Below are 22,812 nucleotides of genomic sequence, written 5' to 3'. Positions count from 1 at the left end.
GATCAGATCAGCCTGAGGGGGGATTTGCAAAAGATATCTTACATTTCATAACTCGTTAATGAATCACTTGAATTCCATATGAAGACATCATGTTGGCCCGTAGTGCGGCATCACTCAGTGCACCTCTTTAAATCAAAAGCATGCAAAAAACCTGCTCAGCGTCCTCACTTGGCCTTGTGTTCAGTGTCGAAATCCAACTTGGCTCAGGCAAGGAGGAAAGTTGGCCAGAAAGCTCTTTCTCTTGGTCCCTTGAGAATAAGAAACTAAAGACACTATTAAAACGCTCAGCATCAACTGGTCATCCATTTGTCTTGTACCAATCTCCAGTTACTATAAACACAATGACATAATGACACAATGAATTCTAACTCTGAACTGCGTATCAGTAGATGGAGACCATGAGATGTTGTTGAAAGCGGTTGAAAGAATGCAACTTCAACGTGCGTGAAGTGTGTCTGAAGAAGATCCAAAGTGCTGGACGAGGAGAGAAACAAGCATCAGTGGTTCTGTAGAGACAGGCTGACCTGGCATCAAATGGCACGGCATGGCAGGCTCCAATGAGGCTTCACCCACCCAGGGCTCCATCCCACCAGAGCTCAACACAATCAGGCCTCGACGGCAAAACCCACTGCTGGTTACCATGACAACCCGGAGGCACTGCCTGCATGGGACAAAGGCTGGCAGGTCCTCTGTGTGTGTGTGTGTGTGTGTGTGTGTGTGTGTGTGTGTGTGAGTGATTGAGAGAGTGAGTGATGTCTGGCAGAGCAGGCGCGGCCCTCCTGGGGCCCTCATTCGTTTGTCTCTCGCTGAGGCCACAGGAGCCCTGATGCAGCAGAGGATGGAGGGAGGTGGAGGTGGTGGTGGTGGTGGTGGTTGGGGAGAGAAGGACAGCGATGGGGCAAGTGTAAGAAAAGCAACTGATGTGGAAAGAGAGGATGATTGAAAAAAAGACAGAGGAGAAGGTGTACACGTAAAGGAAATATCAAAAAATGAAATAAAAGTGGAAAAATGAATGCATTAAAAGAGAGTATTGTTCATTCACTCAATCATCCGTCATGTGCAATGCCTCACACAGCAAAACCTAGATTTTGACAAAACTTGAAAAGATGTCACCGTTACATCTTGGCAAAATAATTACACCAATTAGTAGGGTACTCACAATTTAAAAGTGTTAATAACCTGTCCACCAACTTCAAATGACTTGACACAGCTCTTACATGACCACGGAAAATATGGAAACAATGAGTGCACTTATGGTCTGATTGCACTGAAACGTTAAAAATGTGGCACTGATCTTTTTTAAACTTTTTTGTCCTGAGGGCATCAAACGTCTCCTCCCAGTAACAACGACCCAGATCACAGTTTTGTCTCATTTATAACAATCTTTTTTTTTTGTGGTCATTTTCAGGTGTTGATCACACAAACAAGGACCTGGAGAAAAACTTTGTAAGTAAACTTAAAATGAGATTTTATTTTTGAACAATAACTGATCTCTACCAAATTGAATTTAAGCTGGGCAGTAAAATGCTTCTAGTGATCTCAAGTACAGCAGATCTCAAGGATGCCTGTGCAATGTAATTTCTGATTCTGTAATATTGTTATGAGGTTACAGTTTTCCATCGCTGCTGTTTGGTTACGCAAACATGCTTGGATTTTCATTAGACTGAAATCTGTGTATTGACGTTCTCTTAAAGTGCCCAACCTCTCTATTACTTAAAAGCTGAGACAATAAAACGTTCATATAGAGATAAACCTGTTTTATTTCGTTAGGCTGGTGTTACACGGGCTCGCCATAAAGCATATGTGGAGTGGCAGTGCTGTTTGCTCCTGCCTTGTCATCTATAATCCTATAGGCAGTTTGAAGCACACAGGCCAACTTGTACTTTGTCAGAGCAGATTGTCTGGCATGGATAAGCCTGGCTGGAGAGAGATACATAATTGCTCTTGTACGGCGCTGCCAAGACATCCTCCTGCCGTTATGCCTATATACACTGGCAAACAAGTCATTCAAACATGCTCACTTTTTATGAGGCACGCATAAACCACGCACACACAGTCACAGGCATCTTCTCTGTGACTGTGATTCCCGTCAGTCAGGAGGGAAACATGTTGACAGACTAATTCAAGTGCCAGTTTTTCATGGGATTCCTTTATTTCCTGTCATGTCACTGTGATGTTTTGTTTCAAGTGTTGCTCTGTGTTCCCTTTGTTTTCTGTGTCGATTACAGGAGGCCCTCGCCAGTTTTGACCTGCTTGCTTCACACGGCCTGTCACATGATCCCATGCCAGTTAGAGACAAGGATAATAGGTAATGACTGTCGTCCTGTGTTTTTTTTTTGGGGGGGGGAGGGGGGGGAGTACATTAACGGTCTAAACACCAAAAACCCGAGAGAGAAAGAAATGGAGTAAACAGTCTATTTGTGTTCCCTATTGTAAGATGCAAAAATTTGCATATCCAAGGTTACTCTTACAGTAGTAACCTAACCCAGCACTAGGCCATAAGCATTCCAATGTGGGGTTAAAGGTTAAAATGTTTTAAACTGCTGATTAAATTAACTTAAATTGTATTTGTATAATATCACAAATCACAAATTTAGATGTAGTTGTTCTCAACCTCAAAGCCTTTTCTCCTGTAACATAAAAAGTAAAACATAACATTTAAAAATATTTACAAAAGAACACAAATCTAATATGTCTTGTTTGTCTAAGCATGCTAAGCTAAGCAGTCAAACAGTGTTATGTAAGGATAATAATTAGCAAAAGTGTTACTGTGGCCAAACTACGACCTGCGGGCCAACTGCTGCCCGCTGTAAGTTTTAAATGGCCTGTGGTGAATCAGCTAGAATAAGGCTTGAGCATATCAATACATCACACTTTACGTACACTTCTTACTTTTAACACTAGATGTCGGTGCCATTTTGAATAAATACTGGACTTAAATTGATTACTGCTGCTATGATGAAAACAGTTATTTCCGAATGGAAAAGACGGGAGATAGCGAGGGAGGGCTGGAAATGTAATATAGTCAAGGGGAATTGTGTTCGCTTAGTTTGCAGGGAATCTGTTCCGGTGATGTAAGAGGATAATGCCAGAACATCAGTCCCACGCTTTGTACACTGGCACATGGAGTTCTCTTGAAACACTGATTTTCTTGCAGTGTAACTACGCATTCAGGAAATGCGTAGTTAAATACTACGCATTTCCTGTTGTTTGGCCCGTGACTCCTTATATCATCCCGTCTATGGCCCACAATCAAAAACTTCAGTCAGTTCATTGATATATCTTTAGCTTGACTACATAGCTATACAGTAGATCAGGGGTAGTCAATTAAAATTCCAAAAGGTCCATATTGAGAAAATTTCCTCGTGCAAAGGTCCGGAACATTACAATAATATCTAACTTGCGCTATTTAGTGCCATATATATATATATATATATATATATATATTCAAGAAGCCTAGTAGTAGTAACATCTCTGTGTAGTCAACAACTGTCAAATCAAATAAAGAAAGTACACATCAATTATATTTTAACAATTATTATTCTCAGTTTTCAAATTTAACTGGATGGATTATAAATAATACATAGAAATACATAAATACATGTTCTTCTCATTTCAAGTAAAATAATGGCTGGATTAAAGAATAACTGACATAACAGAAAGCTTTTGAAGAATGTGCATCTTAAAATAAAGTTAATTTTAGAAAAATCAATTTCACTGAATGCAGCTTTAAATTCAGTTCATTCGGGTGTGAAGTGATGTCAATCAAAAAAGCCACGATATTATATTTTTCTCATCTTCTAACAAGAGAAATCAGTGAGCATGGACTTTATCTGTGGTTATTAACACTTGTTTCAGCTCTATTCTCTCTGTTAACATCATTGGACAGTGAATTCATGTGTTAGGGTTCTGATCATATTGGGCTCTTAGGTTTATTTTCTGTCTTCATTTTGTCAATTTTGTGAGTGGGTACGTTTGCTCAAAATGAGACATACTGTTTTTAAACGGTCTGTGGGAAGAATTAACCTAAATGAGTCTGTCCATTTTTGGTTAAAGACTCTGGTCTCTCGGGTCTCTCTGACCACTTTTCTCTTTTAGGAGAACATCATGTGAAATAACTTCTGACTCACGTAAATGCTAGAAAAGCTGCGCCGGTTAAACTACAAGTGCTCCGTCAAAATCGGTTTTAGGTCCTTTACAACGGCGTCTGGGTCCGGATCCGGACCGCGGTCCGCCTATTAGTAACCCCTGCAGTAGATGATTAAACATGGAAACAAAATAAACTTTTGTCTGCCTCTGTCTGAAATCAAAGAGAAATTATTGATAATTTCAATAACTCTATGTAATTTTCTGGCCCGGCTTAATTTGGGGTGGGCTCAGGTCATCACATCTGTAAAAACTCACATCTGCATATCCAGTCTCAATGCGTGGCTAACACCTCATCCCCCCTGTGTTTCAGTCACGGTACCCGATGTGCAGGGGAAGTTGCCATGGAGGCCAACAACTCCTACTGCGGTGTGGGCATCGCCTTCAATGCCAGGATCGGAGGTGAGCAAAACAATACAGCCTCATCAAGACAGTGGGAGGCAGAGCATAGTGGGTGTACTGCAGTGGCCAATACTATGACATGGCATTTTCAAAAAACGCTTGTGGGTCAGTACTCTCTTATAAAGTAGTCTCTATCATGTGATAATGCAAAAATACAATAGAAAAATCTCTTATTCCCATTTAGAGTATACTACAAAAATACTAAAAAGCAACTACAATCTGGACATCGGAAGCTTAACATGAACATTTTCTTCGACATCAACAAGGCAGATTTGTTTTTTTGGCTTTCTGCATTGATGCAAAACATCTTTAAATTACGGAGGCAGATTGACATATTAATTCATCACTTTTCAATTCCTGTAGGATATAAATTGTGACAGGATGCCTTGAACCCGGCCATATTAAACTTTCCCACAGAAAACGTTTTTTGGGCCACACTCTACAGTGATGACTAGTCTAAAGAAAAAAGCATTTTAACATTTGGCAAAAAATATTTGCTGTTTTTTTTGTCTTCCGGTAGCCTCTTAGTCAATTCTGTCTGTGGTGCCGAATTACAGCTGCAAATAGTCTCATCAACTGTGAAGTCACATGTCTGTTTAATCGTCTAGAGGAAGTTTTGGTTTTAAGTCATGCTAAATACTTCTTGAAAAAGAAAAAGAGTATGTGAGACTATGCCATTTATTCCATGTGCTTTGAGTGTGTGTGGCAGCAACAGGCGACACGGTGACTGGCTGCTATTGAGCCGTGCTGACCCTATTTAACAGCTCATTTTTTAGTGGGAGCTTCAGTAATGGCTTTTTTAGTGTTGGATGTAACATTGGCGAGGGATGACTGAACCGAATACACAAGATGGCCCATTTTCTGTTATGAAATCAAAGATTTTTATAGGATTCTCTAAGAGTGCTATCACCCACAAGTTAATGAGGAGTACACGATATATTTGAGTAAAAGAAAATTGGCTGAACGCGACCGTACAGATGCCCATACAGTGGTGTCAACAGCACGAAACATGGAAGAATCCCTCCGTTGAACTCTGACATTCAAACTCCTCTCTGCGACCTTTAACCCCTTGGCCCTTCCTCATTTGTCAGAGGGGCCGATGAGAGCCTCTTGCATAATTGACTAAAAGAGATTTTTTTTGTTTTTTTGTGAGGCAAGACCAGGAATATCTTTCCAAAGTTGGTCTTAATTTCACCTTGCAGAGTCTATTTCATCCCGACTCATAAACAGAGTCTGACACACAGGAGATTAGGGGGCAAGACCCGAATAAAAGATGCATGTCGATCTACTGGGTGCTGATGAGACCTGTGCTCGTAGTGTGTAGACGAGGACTGACTGAGCTTTCTGTGTGCTGCTGTTCAGCAAACGCTCTCGAAATGCTCAGTGAATGCATGTGTTCCTGTTAGATGTGATGTTGTTTTAAGTATACAACCAATACGTGAAGGTGATGAATCAACAGAAAGAAGACAAATTAAGCCTGATGAAGCTGTTTTCTTTTTATTTGAAATAAATTTTGATGCATTGCAGATTATATTAAGACAATTAGAAGAAGAGATACACTTTTTTTTTTTTACAATACACTCATACTCAAAAATGTCCTTCAGTGAAAAGTCACAATTACATTTAAAGTGAAACACCTCATGAATTCTCTGTCTTGTCTTTAGAAAAAGGAAATTTGAACTGGATGTAACACAGATGTGAAAATGTTTTGCATTGCCATGTTAAGGAGTCTTTAAATGGCTAAAATCACTATTATTTATAATGGATCACATGACTTCTCTTATATATGTGACAAACAATGCGTTGTTAGTTGCAGTATTCTCCGAAACGTCAAAGGGCATACGAACAAAACAGTCATATCACATTTTTATTAAAAGAGCCTGTGAGTCCATTTTATTCATTGTTTTGGTTGTGTGGTTTTACATTATTTATTTAAAATACTCACATTTCAATGCCATTTTCTTAAGAATTAAAGGCCCATTGCTCTTTGTTGCATTATTATGTTTTCATATTGTAATTATTTCAGTGGCATTAGAGTGTCTTAAAATGGTATTATTTTTAAAAATCCTTCCTTGGACAATATGTCATCAAACAAAAACGCAAAAAACAAAGTTAAAGATGGATTTGACTGATATCTTTTTTAAATAAAAGCTGCTATGTGACAGCACTACTACAAATGAATACTAATGTTGTTCTATATCTGTGTAAATGTACAACTTTTTGCTATCCAGTTCGCCATATCACCTTAAATAGGGGATTCAATACTTCAATGTTGTGTTTACAGCAAGGGGCCTAAAAATGAGTTATTGCAAGTGTAATTACTACAAACAATTTGTTGTTATTGCTGGCCATATAGAAGCATAGAGATTAAACTTAAATCTGTAATTAACTACCATGCGTTCCTTTTGGGATCGGTTTCTTTTGATTGCACTTTGCCATCAGAACTATAAAACAGTCAATCTGTTGGAAACTGGAGCGCAAGTCACACACTTTTGGCTTAAACCTGAACCACTGCGTTTTTGTGTTACAATTCTTCCGGAGTGGACTGTCAAAATGTTACATAATGTGACGCAATCCATTATTCCAACCATGTTGCTTATTGGGATGCTATTTTGGCTGCAATTCTCCACTTTGATAAGCACACTAAGTCGGTGTGTCGCCCTCTAGGCTCCCTGGAGGTGAATAGAAGACGATACTAACCTCAGCTTTCTCTCACTGTAGTCATTCGGTTAATCTACTCATGGCAAAATATAACATCGCATGGCAACCTATGCTGCCATGGCCCCGGTCATATTGCCAGTATTGCAAGCAGTGTTGCCGCCCCCATGTATCATGGGCCTATATGAAAATGATGTTATGAAAATTGGTAAGGTTCCTTTAACCATATAGTCACTTTATGAGACGTTTAGGCTCCTCAAGCTTTTGCCTATGGGGAGCACACTCAGTGTGCTCACAAGTATTGCGTCACAGCTCTGTTACTGTATTAACTTTTCATCTTAACTCTTACAATTTAAAAACACTATCTTTGTGTCTGTTTTGAAGCAGCATCAGAAAGCAAAATGTTGTCAGTACGTTTTTTTGAGTGTCATTTCATATATTTTTTTTTTCCACAAGCCTCTCTCTGAACTCTGATCCGTGTGACCTTTCCGATCCGTCCAGGTATCCGCTTGTTGTACGGCCCTGTCACCGATGCCATGGAGGCCACAGCTCTGACCTTCAACATCCACTTCATCGACATCTACGTCTGCAGCTGGGGCCCGCGAGACGACGGGGCCACAATGGACGGGCCGCACAGCCTGACAGCGCGCGCCCTTCGGCTAGGAGCCCACAAGGCACGGCTTTCATATCCGGGTTCACACTGCTGTGTGTCAGATGTAAAGCAGACATCCACACTGTCAGTGGAGCTCAGCTCGGAAGGACAAAATGTCGAGGGTTGGAATTATGTAGACGGATGTGTGTAGTGACTGTGTTTGAGATTAGAGGGGGATTTAGAAATATTTAATATTGATCCTTCTTTCCACCAGTCTTTGGGTGCTCTCTCCAATTGCATGAACTTGTTTGGGTGTTTTGAGATACAATGCATGGATTATGGAGGGAGCCCTGGGCCAAGGGTTCAAAGGGTCCCAACACCCCCCTGAAGTACCTGACTTTGAAGTGACACTTATAATCATTTCTCAGTTGACTTTCAAAGTCATCTCTTACGTTTCTGAGCCCAGCGGCCCTTCTTATTATCCGTCCATGTTTAAATGTATTCCAAATCTGACCTCTGGAATTTCTCTTTTTTTTTTTTTTTTTCAGCTATTGCGATATGGGCCTTGTAGCTTTAGTTCACTTTGGTTTGATTTATGTTATTTGTGCTTGTGAGTTAAAACAAAAAAAAAAGAAATAGTAGTGCTCCCACATATGAATATATACATAAATGAAATGAATAGATTTCTGCATATCAATACAACTATAAACAAAACCTAACTTAAAAAACACCACGTTCTCTAATATGCACTTGGTTGAACCATAGCTATCCACACACGTTTTCATCATTACATAAAAAGGGTAAAAAGTTACCATCATTAACAAAAACACAAATATTTGTGTCAAAAAACAGAAATGCTCTCTCAAATTTGAATTGTGTTTAATTGATGAATTTTTTCGACACTCAGGTATCCTACTTTTCCTCCCTATGAGTGTGCAATATATATTTCCATATGTGATATTCACAATGCTCTGCTGACCGCTCGATGGAAACAGTCTTTATGAAATCCACCTTTTTTTTTTTACTCGCCCTTTCAGTTTCACGTCCCTTTGTTTGCGTTTTCAGGGACGAGGTGGAAAGGGCAGCATCTTTGTGTGGGCGGCAGGTAATGGCGGAATGCACCGCGACCACTGCGGTGCAGACGGCTACGTCAACTCCATCTACAACATCGCCATCGGCGCCGTCTCTCAAACAGGGAGGCCCGCCTCCTTCGGCGAGCCCTGCCCCGGTGTGATGGCCGTCACTCTGACAGAGTCCGGCGTGGGAGGCTCACTACCTCTGGTTAGTGTGCATGTACCGCCTAATACATCTAACAACAGTCTTTATCATTAATGAGTGCGTATATATGTGTGTGTGTGTGTATGTGTGCATGTCAGCAGCCCCTGCTCTTTGGCTCCTGCGAGCTGTGAGAAGCCTGTTAAAGAGCAGCGACTGGTGTGATATTTATAGAGGCCTGCCAAATGACCTAGCTGACTGCTGGGCTGCGCACACACACACACACACACACACGCAGACACACTGAAGCAAACGAGTGTTAATTGGAGGTAAAGCATGGCTGTAGTGGCTGGGGAGAGGGAGAGGAAGAAGCTGAGGTGTTGATGGCAGAGGTAACAGTGAAAAGTCAGGAAGAAACAAGACAGCCGGAAACAGACAATTTCATCAGTGTGATGTCACCTTTATGCCTTCCCTTTCCCACCTCTCATTAGGAGGTGGTCAGACCAGACGTGTTTTTTTTAAATTGTTACCGCTGAAAAACTGTGTTCTAATGGTTAATACAGTGTGGGACCCCTCCTGGCCCGATTTGCTGCATACTTTTTCCTAAAAACCTCACCCAGAAATCCATTTAGACAAAACAGCTCACATTGTTTTCACTCTACGTACCGATATATGACATCCACGAAGCTGCATCTTGTGACACATTCAGTTTGTTGTCCCTCCAGGTCACTGTGACCAACATCGACGACGGCTGTGTCACACACTTTCCAGGAACATCCAGTGCTGGTCCGATCGCTGCAGGGATCCTGGCTCTTACGTTAGAAGTGAAGTAAGTGTCTGTCTCTGCCCAGTGCACACCAGTAATACTACAACAGTGAATGTGATACCGTATTGATTTTTGTCGGGACTCGGAGAGTTGCACAAGGACACTCAAGCAATGTGTATGCTTACCGTGTGAGGCGCTTCAGTCCCCAGCCCTGTTGTGTTTGATTTCTTGTCACGTGTTGTTAGGACCACATTACCCATATCCCCCCCCACCCAGTGCTTTTCTTTACAGAACAGTTGTTGCTATTTTCACCCACGTCGCTCCTCAACACCTTGTCTTTGTCTTCTCTGAAGAAGACTGCTATGTTAAGCTATTTTCCCACCAGCCGTGTTCTGCCTTTAATATGCTTGTGAAATCCTCCACTCTGTTTGGTCTGGAAGCACAGTAACCTCCTCCTCTGTCGGCTGTAAATCCATCCGGCAGATTTACCTTTTCAGTTCATCGTTGGATTTGCGATTATCAATGAATTGTTTTGAGTATTAAATGAATAAATTGTTCCCCTGGGCCTTAAGAGAGGTCTTCAAATAGATTGTTTTATCCAACTCACAGACCAAAACCGAAAAGGACAATGTGTGTGAGGGAGACAATGTTTTATAATAATTGCTTTATACAGTACATGGCTTATTCAATTACTCAATATTCAAAACATTTCTGCCAATCATTTCAGTACATAATTCTTTCCTTGAAACCATGCATCTTGCAACTTTGAATTTGACCTCGTATGTTAGCGTTTACCCTCCTCTCTATTTGTTATGTTCAAGAATAAGTGAAGCGGAAGTAAGAGCGTCTTTAGATTCTGTACTGAGGCATATGTCACGGTGAAATGGAATATTTGAGCAGTGTAGAGTTTAAATCAAATCCTTCGCATTTGATTGGACCTCTAAAATGTGGGTGGGCTTATAGTTTAGCGTGATACTGAGCTACAGATGACTGTTGGCTTAGTAGGAGGACGAGGTGAGAGATGAATGGGAGTCTTTGCCGATTTTAAACCCGGCTCTGTGTCACTGCAGCGTCGGACAGATCAACAGTGCTCGGCCTTCCTCCAAGCCGCCAGCGGTCAAAGTCCTCGCTCATCCGGCGGCTAAACGCGCCATCTGGCGGATGTTCATCTGCATGCACTGCATTGACACAGAGCTGGTTGAAAATCGTCAAAAGTTTAGCTTGAACTAATTACACCTCAGTCACATTGTTTTGGAAATGAAAACAATGTTTTTGCCCGCTGATATCCAAACACACCGCTCTTCATAACTCGCCATATTGCTCTGTAGGCTAATACGATCCACAAGCTGTGATCGTATGCAGTTTTTTATGGCCAGTGTGGCTAGCTAGTCGCCCAAAGCTAAAGGCACTCCAACTTCCGTTTCACTGGGACTTTAAGCGCACTGCAGCACTATATAGCTGGTTCGTAATTTGGTCATTAACAATCAAGTTTCTTGATGTTATAATTAATTTGTTCGACAATTTTGCCGTTGGCATGTACCGACAGAAGTCCCCAAAATCTCGCTGTTAGAGATTTTCGTTGGAGTCTTTGTAAAACTGAACTCTCCTCTTCACCCTCGGGTGTTTGTATTCTTCTGGTTTCCCGCCATCTGCGTGATAGAAACGTCATCAACACACCCACTTGCTCGCTGTAAAGTCTCCGGACGATGACCCGCTTTACTCACACATGGGCTCAATCGGACATTCTACAGACTTTGTCTGATTATTTACATTTGCATTCTCGCGTGCAGCTACTCTGAGTAATGTCTTGATACATTCAGGGTTTACGGTGCATGTGTGAAAAGGGCCTTCAGTCCCTCTTTTGTTGTAGATCATCTTTAGCTCCTTTCTTTCTGTTTCAATCTAAATCTGCAAATATATCACCAATCCTTTTTCTTCTCTCCTTTGTCTCGTCTGCCACTTCCTGCCATTTCCCAAGCCCCCTTTTTCTTCCTCCCTCTTAACTCGCCAGCTGTCGGTGTGGCCTCGGGCCTGGTGTTTTGTGGCGGTATCAGCGGCGTCTACGCCTCCTTCATGTTATGGATGGTACTAGAGGCCGGCTTTACTGCTCCAGCTGTCATGCCGCGGCGTCTCGGTCTCAGTCGCTTGGCTGTAAAATGGAGCGCGGGTCCCCTGGGCGAGGCGACTCCCGGGACATTACTGTTAAAGGCTTTGTCGTGACCCGCTGCTGCTGACTAAACTATATATCACCTCTCTCGCTCAGATCAGCAGCATTCTGCTCACGTCTTTATGGAGCCGGGCTCTCTCTGTCTGTCTCTGTATTGCTTTCTGGGTCTCTCTCTCTTTCTGTGTTTCTCACACTTGCTCATTCTGTGTCTCACTCTGTCTCTTCACTTTTCACACAAACACACTCACTCATATATATTCTGCCGTACTCTTTCTTTCTATTTTTTTTTGTTTACCTCTGTGATCCCCATTCATCACAAACAACCTGCCTGAAATACAGTATTTCCAGCTAATGATGAGGGTACATTTGATACACATCCTTAAAATTACATATTTAATTCATATATTAACTCCAACTCCCTTTTCTCATCATGCAACTACAGTCTTCAGTTTTTCTGTCTTTTGCGAAACGCTCAAACCTTTTGTTCCAATCTTTATCTTTTTCTCTGTTAATTTAACAAAAAAGTGAGCGGATCACTAGATGTTGAAATGAAATTGCTCAGACCTGGAAACAAATCATATTTGTCATTCCTGATATGATATGAAAGGCTATTTTGCTGGAAATAGTTGACAGCGCAGCAAACAGTGCAGATACAAAAATGCCAGAGTGCCTAAATGAGCGAACAGTGTGTTGTCGTCTATGCTGTCAGGATACCCTTCAGTGTGTTGCTACCCTGACAGTGTGATGGTGTCACTCTCTATCCGTCTCTCTGACACTATGTTGGCCCGTCTGTCTGTGTTTCCATCTGTCTCCATCCATTCGTCTCGACGGCTGTCCAACAAACCATAAGGACAGATCAATTCTTCGCTCCTCTCTCTGTCTCTCACTGTTTGTTTGTTCACTTTATCACCGTGTCAGCCTCTTTGTCACTTTATGTTTCTTTCATCCATTCATCCATCCGGTTTGTCCCATTTGCTCGGAGGGAGCTGAACTACTTTTTTTTTTATGGTGTTTCCACCTCATGTTCTGGGATTTTTACACCTGCAGATGTCCATTTTTCTGTCTACCCTTTGCTGCTTTGTTTATTTGGGCTGTCTGGAAAGATGGATTGTCTCCTCCTTAGCCTCACTCACCTGTGCTCTGATCAGGTGAACTATTATCTATAATCTATATATCTCTATCTATATATCTAATTGTTAAAATGTATTTTAAAAAACGACGGATTCATTTTATAAATCAGTGGTTTATACTTGGAACTGATAAAGGTGAGGGTCATTTTTTTGGGACAAAAAAAAAAGGCAAATAATTTATTATATATTAAGTCATATATATGTTAAGTTATCTACAGAATATTAATTCCAGCTTGGGGCTTTAAACAGCATAAAAGTCAAACAAACACATTCTCTGATCATTGACTCACTTCCCTTTCGCTCCTCCCGCCTCCATTCAACAAATAAGAGAAATAATGTATAAAACGTTGTCTGTGGGGAGTGGAGGAGTAATCAGCCAGTGATCTCAGTGGGGAGAGCACACGGAAAAGTGAATCCACTTGCTCTAATTGGTCTTAACTCAAACAGTCATGTGCCAGAGGTGAGCACACCAACACACACACAGATCTACACACACTCGTCCTCACGGAGGGCTTCTCCTGCGCTAATGTTTTTGCATTTGAACAACAAAAAAGCATATAGAGTCACTTGGTAGCTTTTAGCTAATTCTGCACATAAAAGCAAGGAATCTCTGTCTCTTTGTATGTTCGATCTACTTCACACTGGGTAGGTGTATTGATCGGGACATGCACAGTCGGAGTTAGTGCAAATTGGACACGCGATACATTCAATATTAATACATTTTGAATAAACAAGCGAACACTACATCTTTATGTCCACTGGAACATATCATCAACAAGTAATTATTACAAGTAATAATTATAATAATAATGTATAATTATTTTGCCCATATTGGGTGGGATGCACAAAACATCTGAGTTTTCCTGGCCTCTTTTTTATTTTTATTGGCTTGGAGACAAAAAAATAAAAAAAAAGGGGTTCTCAATTTGCCAGTCCAGTGGTGAACTAGTCATACACACACACCCACACACATGCACACCTACACACACACACACACACACACACAGAAATATACACACATAAATACAGACATACAGATCCAAACTGTCCATCCCCCCCCCCCCCCCCCACACACACACACACACACACACCCACACCCACGGGTGCTTGTGTACACATGTACTCATTAACCAGAGGAATCAGGGCCGCGTCGGTGGAGTGTATTTAAAGGAGATTGCAGGCATGCAGTTATTGGACTTGGCCTAATTGATAAACCCATTAGTAACACTTGTTCAGATAACATGGGAGGAATCTCAGTCTGCTCACAGTCACTCCAAATGGGTTCACTTAGGCTGAGAGTGCAGCACATTAAGAGAAGATTACAGTGCGATGTGGAGCGTCTTACCAGTCCATGGCTCGCTGCCGTGAGATTAATAGAGACGAACTAAGGACAGAGATGGAGAAAACATTAGACTCTGACTCTCCACAGGGTGGGGACACTCTGTGTGTGTGTGTGTGTGTGTGTGTTTGTCTAGCGGTTGGTGTTCTGAGTGTTTGTATGTTTTTCTGTATGTCCGTGCATCTACATGTGTTTCTGTGCGGTTATGACACAGTGGGTGATATGCCATCTTGTGTGAATATGTACACGCGTGTGTGCGCGCTTTCGCTCGCAGTGTGCGTTTGTCTCCACATGTGGGGGAGTGTCTGTGTAGATGTTTATCCACATGTGTGTTAGTTTCTCAGCCTTTCAACTAAAGCTGCGGATGGCTCGGCAGAAGATGTTAACGCGAAGTGTCCACGCAGAAGATGTGCTTCCCGGGATGAGACAGTGGGGTTTTAAACTCCTGCTTGTTTTGCACCAACACATTATGCCCCGCTGACTAACAAGCTTGACTGTTAGTGGTATCTCCTTTAGTTTCTGTTCGAATAGAAAGAGACGAACAACAAAATGGGACACGCTGGGCTTCAGGGAAGCAAGTTAGTGTGAGTGCAAATAAATCAATCTCTTCTGGCTGCAAATACGTCCATGATGCAGGATGGAGTCATGTGTCATTACGACACTTCAACTCATAACAACAGACACAGCTTTACATTGAACTTGTCAAATACATCTTATACACACAGTGTATGATTGCTGGTGTTGAAAACAGATACAGATCGTATACAAGCAGCACTGAGCTCCAACTCTTTCTTTCTTTCAGCTTAATTACAGTTGTGTGAAAAAGTGTTTGCCCCCTTCCTGATTTCTTATTTTAACTGTGGTTTATCACATCTTTGGAAAGCTGAGTTCAATTTCTCTAGCCACACCCAGGCCTGATTACTGCCACACCTGTTCTCAATCAAGAAAGCACTTAAATAGGACCTGCCTGACAAAGTGAGGTAGACCAAAAGATCCTCAAAAGCTAGACATCATGCTGCGATCCAAAGAAATTCAGGAACAAATGAGAAACAAAGTAATTGAGATCTATCAGTCTGGAAAAGGTTACAAAGCCATTTCTAAAGCTTTGGGACTCCAGCGAACCACAGTGAGAGCCATTATCCACAAATGGCGAAAACATGGAACAGTGGTGAACCTTCCCAGGAGTGGCCGGCCGACCAAAATTACCCAAGAGCGCAGCGACGACTCATCCAAGAGCTCACAAAAGACCCCAGAACAACATCCAGAGAACTGCAGGCCTCACTTGCCTCAATTAAGGTCAGTGTTCATGACTCCACCATAACAAAGAGACTGGGCAAAAATGGCCTGCATGGCAGAGTTCCAAGACGAAAACCACTGCTGAGCAAAAAGAACATAAAGGCTCGTCTCAGTTTTGCCAGAAAACATCTTGATGATCCCCAAGACTTTTGGGAAAATACTCTGTGGACTGACGAGACAAAAGTTGAACTTTTTGGAAAGTGTATGTCCCATTACATCTGGCGTAAAAGTAACACGGCATTTCAGAAAAGGAACATCATACCAACAGTAAAATATGGTGGTGGTAGTGTGATGGTCTGGGGCTGTTTTGCTGCTTCAGGACCTGGAAGACTTGCTGTGGTAAATGGAACCATGAATTCTGCTGTCTACCAAAAAATCCTGAAGGAGAATGTCCGGCCATCTGTTCGTGACCTCAAGCTGAAGCGCACTTGGGTTCTGCAGCAGGACAATGATCCAAAACACACCAGCAAGTCCACCTCTGAATGGCTTAAGAAAAACAAAATGAAGACTTTGGAATGGCCTAGTCAAAGTCCCGACCTGAATCCGATTGAGATGCTGTGGCATGACCTTAAAAAGGCGGTTCATGCTCGAAAACCCTCCAATGTGGCTGAATTACAACAATTCTGCAAAGATGAGTGGGCCAAAATTCCTCTACAGTGCTGTAAAAGACTCATTGCCAGTTATCGCAAACGCTTGATTGCAGTTGTTGCTGCTAAGGGTGGCCCAACCAGTTATTAGGTTTAGGGGGCAATCACTTTTTCACACAGGGCCATGTAGGTTTGGATTTTTTTTCCCCCTTAATAATAAAAACCTTCATTTAAAAACTGCATTTTGTGTTTACTTGTGTTATCTTTGTCTAATATTTAAATTTGTTTGATGATCTGAAACATTTAAGTGTGACAAACATGCAAAAAAATAAGAAATCAGGAAGGGGGCAAACACTTTTTCACACAACTGTACATGCTTCTACGTATATGCGTCTTTATCAAACCGCTTCACCTTCGAATGGCTCAGTTTTTTTTCTTCCCCTGACCGAAGACGTACTGCTTAACAGCATAGCTCCTCCAATGGTGTCGATAAGTCATTTTGCTAAAAGTTTGTTTATGAAATCCACCTTTTTTAACTTACCAGAACAATTGAACTTATGAACAGAAAACTATACTATACTTCATGTGTATTCGGGATGTTTGGCTAATACCCTATTCATTTGATGAGGTTAGTGTTGGCGCTGATGTCGATCCAGGAAAACTGTCCCTCAAGAGAAAAACAACAGCATCAGTCATTTCAGCAAATGTCCCAAAGCAATATACGTTCAAGTGACAAAGCCCTCTAGAAATTATGACGGGAAGCAAAGTAGGAAGTCTGGTGACATTATAGAACAACAATCCATCGTTCGGGGGAGAGGATGGCTCGACTGCTGTTTGTTTCCTGTTCAACAATCAACAGTCTGTTTTCTTACCATGATCACGATCATTTCCTAACCTTTAATGTAATTTATTAACAACGGTCTTTTGTTCCGGTTTCAGAAGGCACTGACAAATGATTCTGACCTGCTGATCCGATCAGAAAACGCTTCTATGGCAGTTACGTTTTTTTTTTTTGTTTAATTTTGAGGACTTATTGGATCCAATGGAGGGATCCCTATGTTCATCGGTTCCTTCTACAGTATGTCTTTATAATGTTCTAGTGAAATTCTGATTCTTACAGTAAACATTGTAAGAAGAAAGTTGTTGATATTTTATCCAAAAGTCCCATTATAATCAATTTGAAAAGGTATTGATGAATAATGAAATAAACATCCAGTGTAATATATTTGAAAGAAGTATGTGGCTTGTGCTCCCTGCAGAATTTCATTTTCGATGATTGTTTACCAGAAAAAAATGTTGAGTGTGATGCTCCTAAATGATCTGGAGCTGACAGTGTTTTCCTCTGAGTCCCGATCCGTCTCTCTCTTTCTTCACCCCTCCATCTTTCTGTCCCCTCGATTGCCCATCTTTCGCGTTCCCTCCCCTGGGCTGGACACTTTGTCCTTGCGCTCCCCGTCTCTTCCTCCTCCTCCTCTCTGCCCGGGCTTAGTGTGAGTGATAAATTATTCGTGGGCATGCTCTGAGGGCCCAGGGCTGCTCATTCCTGCACACAGAGGACTAGCATTGATCCGGCCTGTGGTTCAACTTAATTGGAAAGCCAGTTACACCAGCTACAGACACACTCCGACACACACACCCACACACACATGCACGTACATGCACGTGCAGACATGCCATCTACTGTAAAGCCGCATTAATACACACATATGCTCCATTGTACAGTAATACACCCGTGTATAGGTGCGTGGATATTACAAATGTCAACACAATTATACAACAGACACATGCAATCCCCGCATGCATTTATGCATTAAGGTGTTATTGAATTAACATCTGCCTTAGTATCAGCTACTGTATGTACAGTATGTGTTATAGTTTAACATTCCACACGTACACACTTCAGTACATAATAATACAGAATTTAGAATAAACATGTTTCCTATCCAGGAAGGCACATCTACTTCATACATGTACAAACACAAACACACACACACACACACACACACATTAAAAGTCACAGAAGTGCACGATCTGACACACAAGGACAAGTGGATGGACACAAACCTCTGCGTGCACACACACACACACACAAACACACTTTATAGTCACTAAGCCCGCATTCTAAGCAGCACTAAAGAGGAGTAACAGTCCACAGTGGAGCAATATGGAGGCCCAGGGTTATCGATTGGACTGAGACACTGACTATCATACAGCTAATAGATTACATCAGACACATCGGAGCGACCCAGTCAATGAGGCCTGATCCTATTAACTGGGGATTTGTAAACAGTTGTGTGCTCACTGTGACGGCTGCTGTGCTGCTTTGTGAGCCTTGGCAAGGGGGATGAAGGCTGTGAGGCTCTGGAGGAGGCTCATACATCGTTGCACTCTGCCCCGATCTGCTGTGAGCTGCGGCCCAGTCGCGCTTTAATTGCGTTGCGATGTCAGTTCTGTTCCTTCTGTTGTTGTCGATCCTTCAGAGGTTCAAAGTTTAGCTGTGATGTTATTTGCCGGCATGCATGAGTTGAATGTTTTTCATGTTATGTCAGTGTCGCATTACTTTAGGTCGTGCTTATTGTGAGTCACATGACGGCCACTGGAAGAAATCAGTCCAGTGTTTTTCTTCAAGATACATTTCAGCTTAAAGGCTTGATCAGGCTAGCATTTGTTAGCATCTCTCACGTTGAGGTCCCTTTCGGTTTATCTCAACAAACAGATATCTGCTTATGAATGCAGAATCTGTTGGACACATGGACAAGATTTTGCTATCAGAAGCATTCTGTTTTGTTGTCCGTTTGTAGTTGGAGTTATATTGACCAATCACATTTTGGTGGGCTTTGGTTGAATGAAACAGTCTGTGTGGAGAGCGAAAGAGGTGGAACGAATTGGTCAAAATGCAGTCTCAGAATCCACTGGCTGCTCTGTCAATGACGATGCTTTTTACTAGCTTTCTTTATGCATTCATATGCTGATATCTGCTTATAGAGATGAGATGAGACATTGTCTCTCAACTTTACCTCCATTCTAGCGTCTCAAGTTGTGAACAATGACTGGTGCACGGACGAGGATGTCTTGGCCCGGATATCCATTATCCTGATATCCGCTGGCTACACCAAAACTCCTCAAATATTATCTGTTATCCCCCAGAGGCTATATCGTCATCAAACCCATGGGTTCCGAGATTTTCTTTCGATAAAATTTGACTTGTGAAGTCACAACGGTGACCAATAGCATCTTGACATTACTGAACTATGCAGGAATAGGCTGTTTTCACAGCAGACATTATGACTTAGTAAAAGCACAGGTTTGTAATAACATTAATGATGGCTCTGCTCTAATCCAGTGTTCAAGTAAGCCATGACAGTGTGACCGTGAGGCCGCATGCACATCAGGATCCTGAACCTGAAGCAGCTGAATCCTGCTTTTCCTACCGTCGCAAACTGAAGAGTCCAACGTAGCAAAAGCTATACATTTGCACCGTAAACTTTTATACAACCCTCCTCCACCGGAGTAGCTGCTCCACAAAAAACTCAGTTAGACATGACTCTATGGTACAAATACATACCCTGAATAAACTCTGTAAGCTAGCAGTATTGCTTGTTTAGCGACTCAGCTAGATCTCAAAGCTTGGAGCTTGGAAAGCTAATGCAGCTGGCTCGCACTAGCATGCTAGCTCGCCAGCTAAAGTACAGCTGTTTGCCAGCTACAGTTTGGTACTCTTGAATGTGTATTCTCCAAATAATGGAGAAGATTTATACTAATTATAATCACATGTAGCATATCATAGATAACTAGTGGGATTACTACAGTAAATAGAAACAACAACTAACTGTGGAAATCGTCTTGAAGGACTCCTTGCTTTAGCTCACAGTCTTGTACTTGAGCTGCATATCAAAGACGTAGTGGTTTTGTGCTCTCTTGCAGCCAAACCGAAGCCAACAGGAGGAGAAAACAACATGGTCGAGCATTGATACAAAGAGGTGGTGCAAAGGAGAAATATTCCACCTCTATGTGAAAGAAACATCACAAGATAACAGTTCATCTTAAGTCCATTACAGCATAAGCAATACTTCTGTTTAACCAGCACTATGGTGGATGCCGGTCGTGGGGTTTTCAGATTAATTTCGTGGCCTAAGCCTATTCACATGTCCCTTCAGGGCCTGAGAGAGAGCGAGAGAGAGAGAGAGAGAGAGAGAGAGAGAGAGATAGTAAACTGGGTTCTCAGCCAGCGCTGTGTTTTTAAGAGCAAAACGACTTTTCCAAAATAAATAGATCTGTGTCGCGGACTGCTAGGAGAGAGAAAAGCCCTCGGTTCAATAATTAATTCCCGAGTCGAGGGTTTTGGAGAGCCGCTGATTGGGCTGATTCTTTTTTTTTTTTTTTTTTTTTATTCTGTTATGATACAAAGGAGGCCGTTTGAAGTAATTTGTCCCTGAGAGAGCTGCTTGGAATACCATACATGCTTTGATTTAGCAAAGCAAATTTAATTTTGTTTGCTTTATGCAAACCAGCCGGGGCCGCGGGGGTTTCTCTGATTCCACCAGAGGGGTGAGGGTGGTGGTGGTGCTGATGATGGAGGTGGGGGAGTGCACATACCAGAATCACGCTGCTACTGCTAATATATAATACACAACGCACGCTCATACACACACAGACGCATGCAGCGAGCAGCAACAGTTCAAAAGTACAAAGCCTATTCCCCCCCTACGCACACACACACACACACACACACGCACACACACGCACGCTCTCCAATCCCTTTGAAATCAAAGCTCAAAATAATTGTTTGTGCGTTGTGTTTTGTTTCATTCTATCCATCTATTATTAGTGTTACTGGTATTATTCCTATCATGTTGTTTTAGTTGCCTGCTCTCGCTGCTTGCCGGGGTTTTGTTTTATGCCGCTAATGAAAGCTTCTCTCCTCGCTTTTGTTCTGTCTCGTTTTTTTTCCCCCAATACGTGAATGGAATACATCTGTTTACATCCGTGCCTGATATTTCCTGAGATGTCTAACATGCAACAGCGCAATAATGAAGAGGCTAGTTGTGATTTAGTTGTTTGCAAGGTGAAGATATACCACAACGTAGCTATATAGACATGAGCGATGCATTACAGTTATGTTTTTTAATGATGGGGAAAAATGAAGTCTAACTGTGTGGCTCACCTTTAATTAGTTACCTCCGTTCTGTTCTTCTGTACTGGAGAAACAACTGTCCGTGTACAGGTGTTGCGCAAGCTGTGAAGGTATTTCTTCTCAGAAAAAGAAAATGCCATTCAGAATGGGTGGCCAAGCGGTTTCCTTATACTCCATTCAACTCATTTTCTTAGGGAACAATAATGAGTGGATAAAGCAGAAAAAAACCCAATTTCCTTTATGCTTTTTATATCCCAAAAAAGCCCTCGTTGACGGCCCTTTGGTCTTTTGTTATAGAAAACTGAGCTAATATCCTCCAGCTCTCGGCGCAGTTTAAAGGTCTTAATTGGATTCCATTAGTATATTGCTTGACATGACACTTGAGTCCGCTCTATTAGAATTCCCCTGCCTGGGATTAAAAAGAAGACTTTTTACTGCATTCAACTCTCTCGGCTCTTTTGTAAAAGTCTCAAATCTTCTTTGTTGGATTCACAGTTTTTAGTGACACCATTATTAAAACAGTGAGCTTGACTTAAACAGGTGCTTTTATGTCTAGAGGACCTGCTGTAAAAGGTATGGCCGTGTCTCATTGCATCGGTTTATGTATCAATAAACCTTAGCATTAATACACCATGAGCATGATAGAATGTGCTGTGAGCCCCATAAAGCAGTCCTCCAGCCTCTTTCTACACAAGGCTGGATCCCATGTTGGGCTCCCTGCAGGTTTCTTTTCAGAAGTTGTTGAGAGTTGAAGTGTTTCCTCTGTGGTTTCAGTCGGTGTAGAACACAGGCCGAGGGAAAGGTGTGTTTGATGATATTCTGTTTCATGTCTCTTGCCCCAGTCCTGAGCTGACGTGGAGGGATGCTCAGCATCTGATCGCAGCGACGGCAAAGATCCCCGACCCCAAAGAGACTGGCTGGACCATCAACGCGGCAGGATACCATGTTCACCATAGGTATTGTGACACATCCATGCAAACATTCACAGCACACACATGTGGTATCGTCATTGGGGTTAACTGATCTGTGTGTTGATCAATCAATTTACAATAGTTCTGTCCTTTAAAAGCATTGTGAGTTACCATGCTTGGCTGAAACCCCTGATTACTTGATGCCATGGCTATCTAAGCAACATGTGCCAATCCATTTTGGTTGTCTCCTTCAGTTGTTCAACATTTTGGTAAATGTGCGTATTTGCTTTCTTGCAGAGGGTTACTTTAGATGAGAAGAATGACATCACTCTTATGTCTGTACAGTGAATATAAGGCAACAGCCAGCAGCTGCTTAGCTTAGCTTCAAAGGGAAACAGCTGGTCCGGCTTCATCCATAAGTTAAAAGAAATCAACCTACCAGCATCTCTCAAACTCGTAATATCTCGTA

General features: G+C 42.0%; 1 protein-coding gene across 5 annotated transcripts in view; it reads left to right on the top strand.

Annotated features, from left to right (window-relative positions):
• Positions 1–22,812, top strand: part of LOC116398321 (neuroendocrine convertase 1-like) — a 140,824-nt gene that overhangs the window by 87,487 nt on the left and 30,525 nt on the right. For all 5 annotated transcript variants that reach the window (XM_031874531.1, XM_031874530.1, XM_031874532.1 and 2 more), the window contains 7 exons: positions 1,409–1,446; positions 2,229–2,308; positions 4,460–4,548; positions 7,708–7,880; positions 8,864–9,079; positions 9,739–9,842; positions 22,275–22,388. In XM_031874531.1, the coding sequence (XP_031730391.1) occupies positions 1,409–1,446; positions 2,229–2,308; positions 4,460–4,548; positions 7,708–7,880; positions 8,864–9,079; positions 9,739–9,842; positions 22,275–22,388 (814 nt within the window). The remainder of the gene's footprint in view (positions 1–1,408; positions 1,447–2,228; positions 2,309–4,459; positions 4,549–7,707; positions 7,881–8,863; positions 9,080–9,738; positions 9,843–22,274; positions 22,389–22,812) is intronic.

Source organism: Anarrhichthys ocellatus, unplaced genomic scaffold, assembly GCF_004355925.1.
Source record: "Anarrhichthys ocellatus isolate YVR2014 unplaced genomic scaffold, GSC_Weel_1.0 scaffold81, whole genome shotgun sequence".
Lineage (NCBI taxonomy): Eukaryota > Metazoa > Chordata > Actinopteri > Perciformes > Anarhichadidae > Anarrhichthys > Anarrhichthys ocellatus.
The sequence above is the reverse complement of the archived record's forward strand: the minus strand, read 5'-3'. Positions and strand labels throughout refer to the sequence as shown.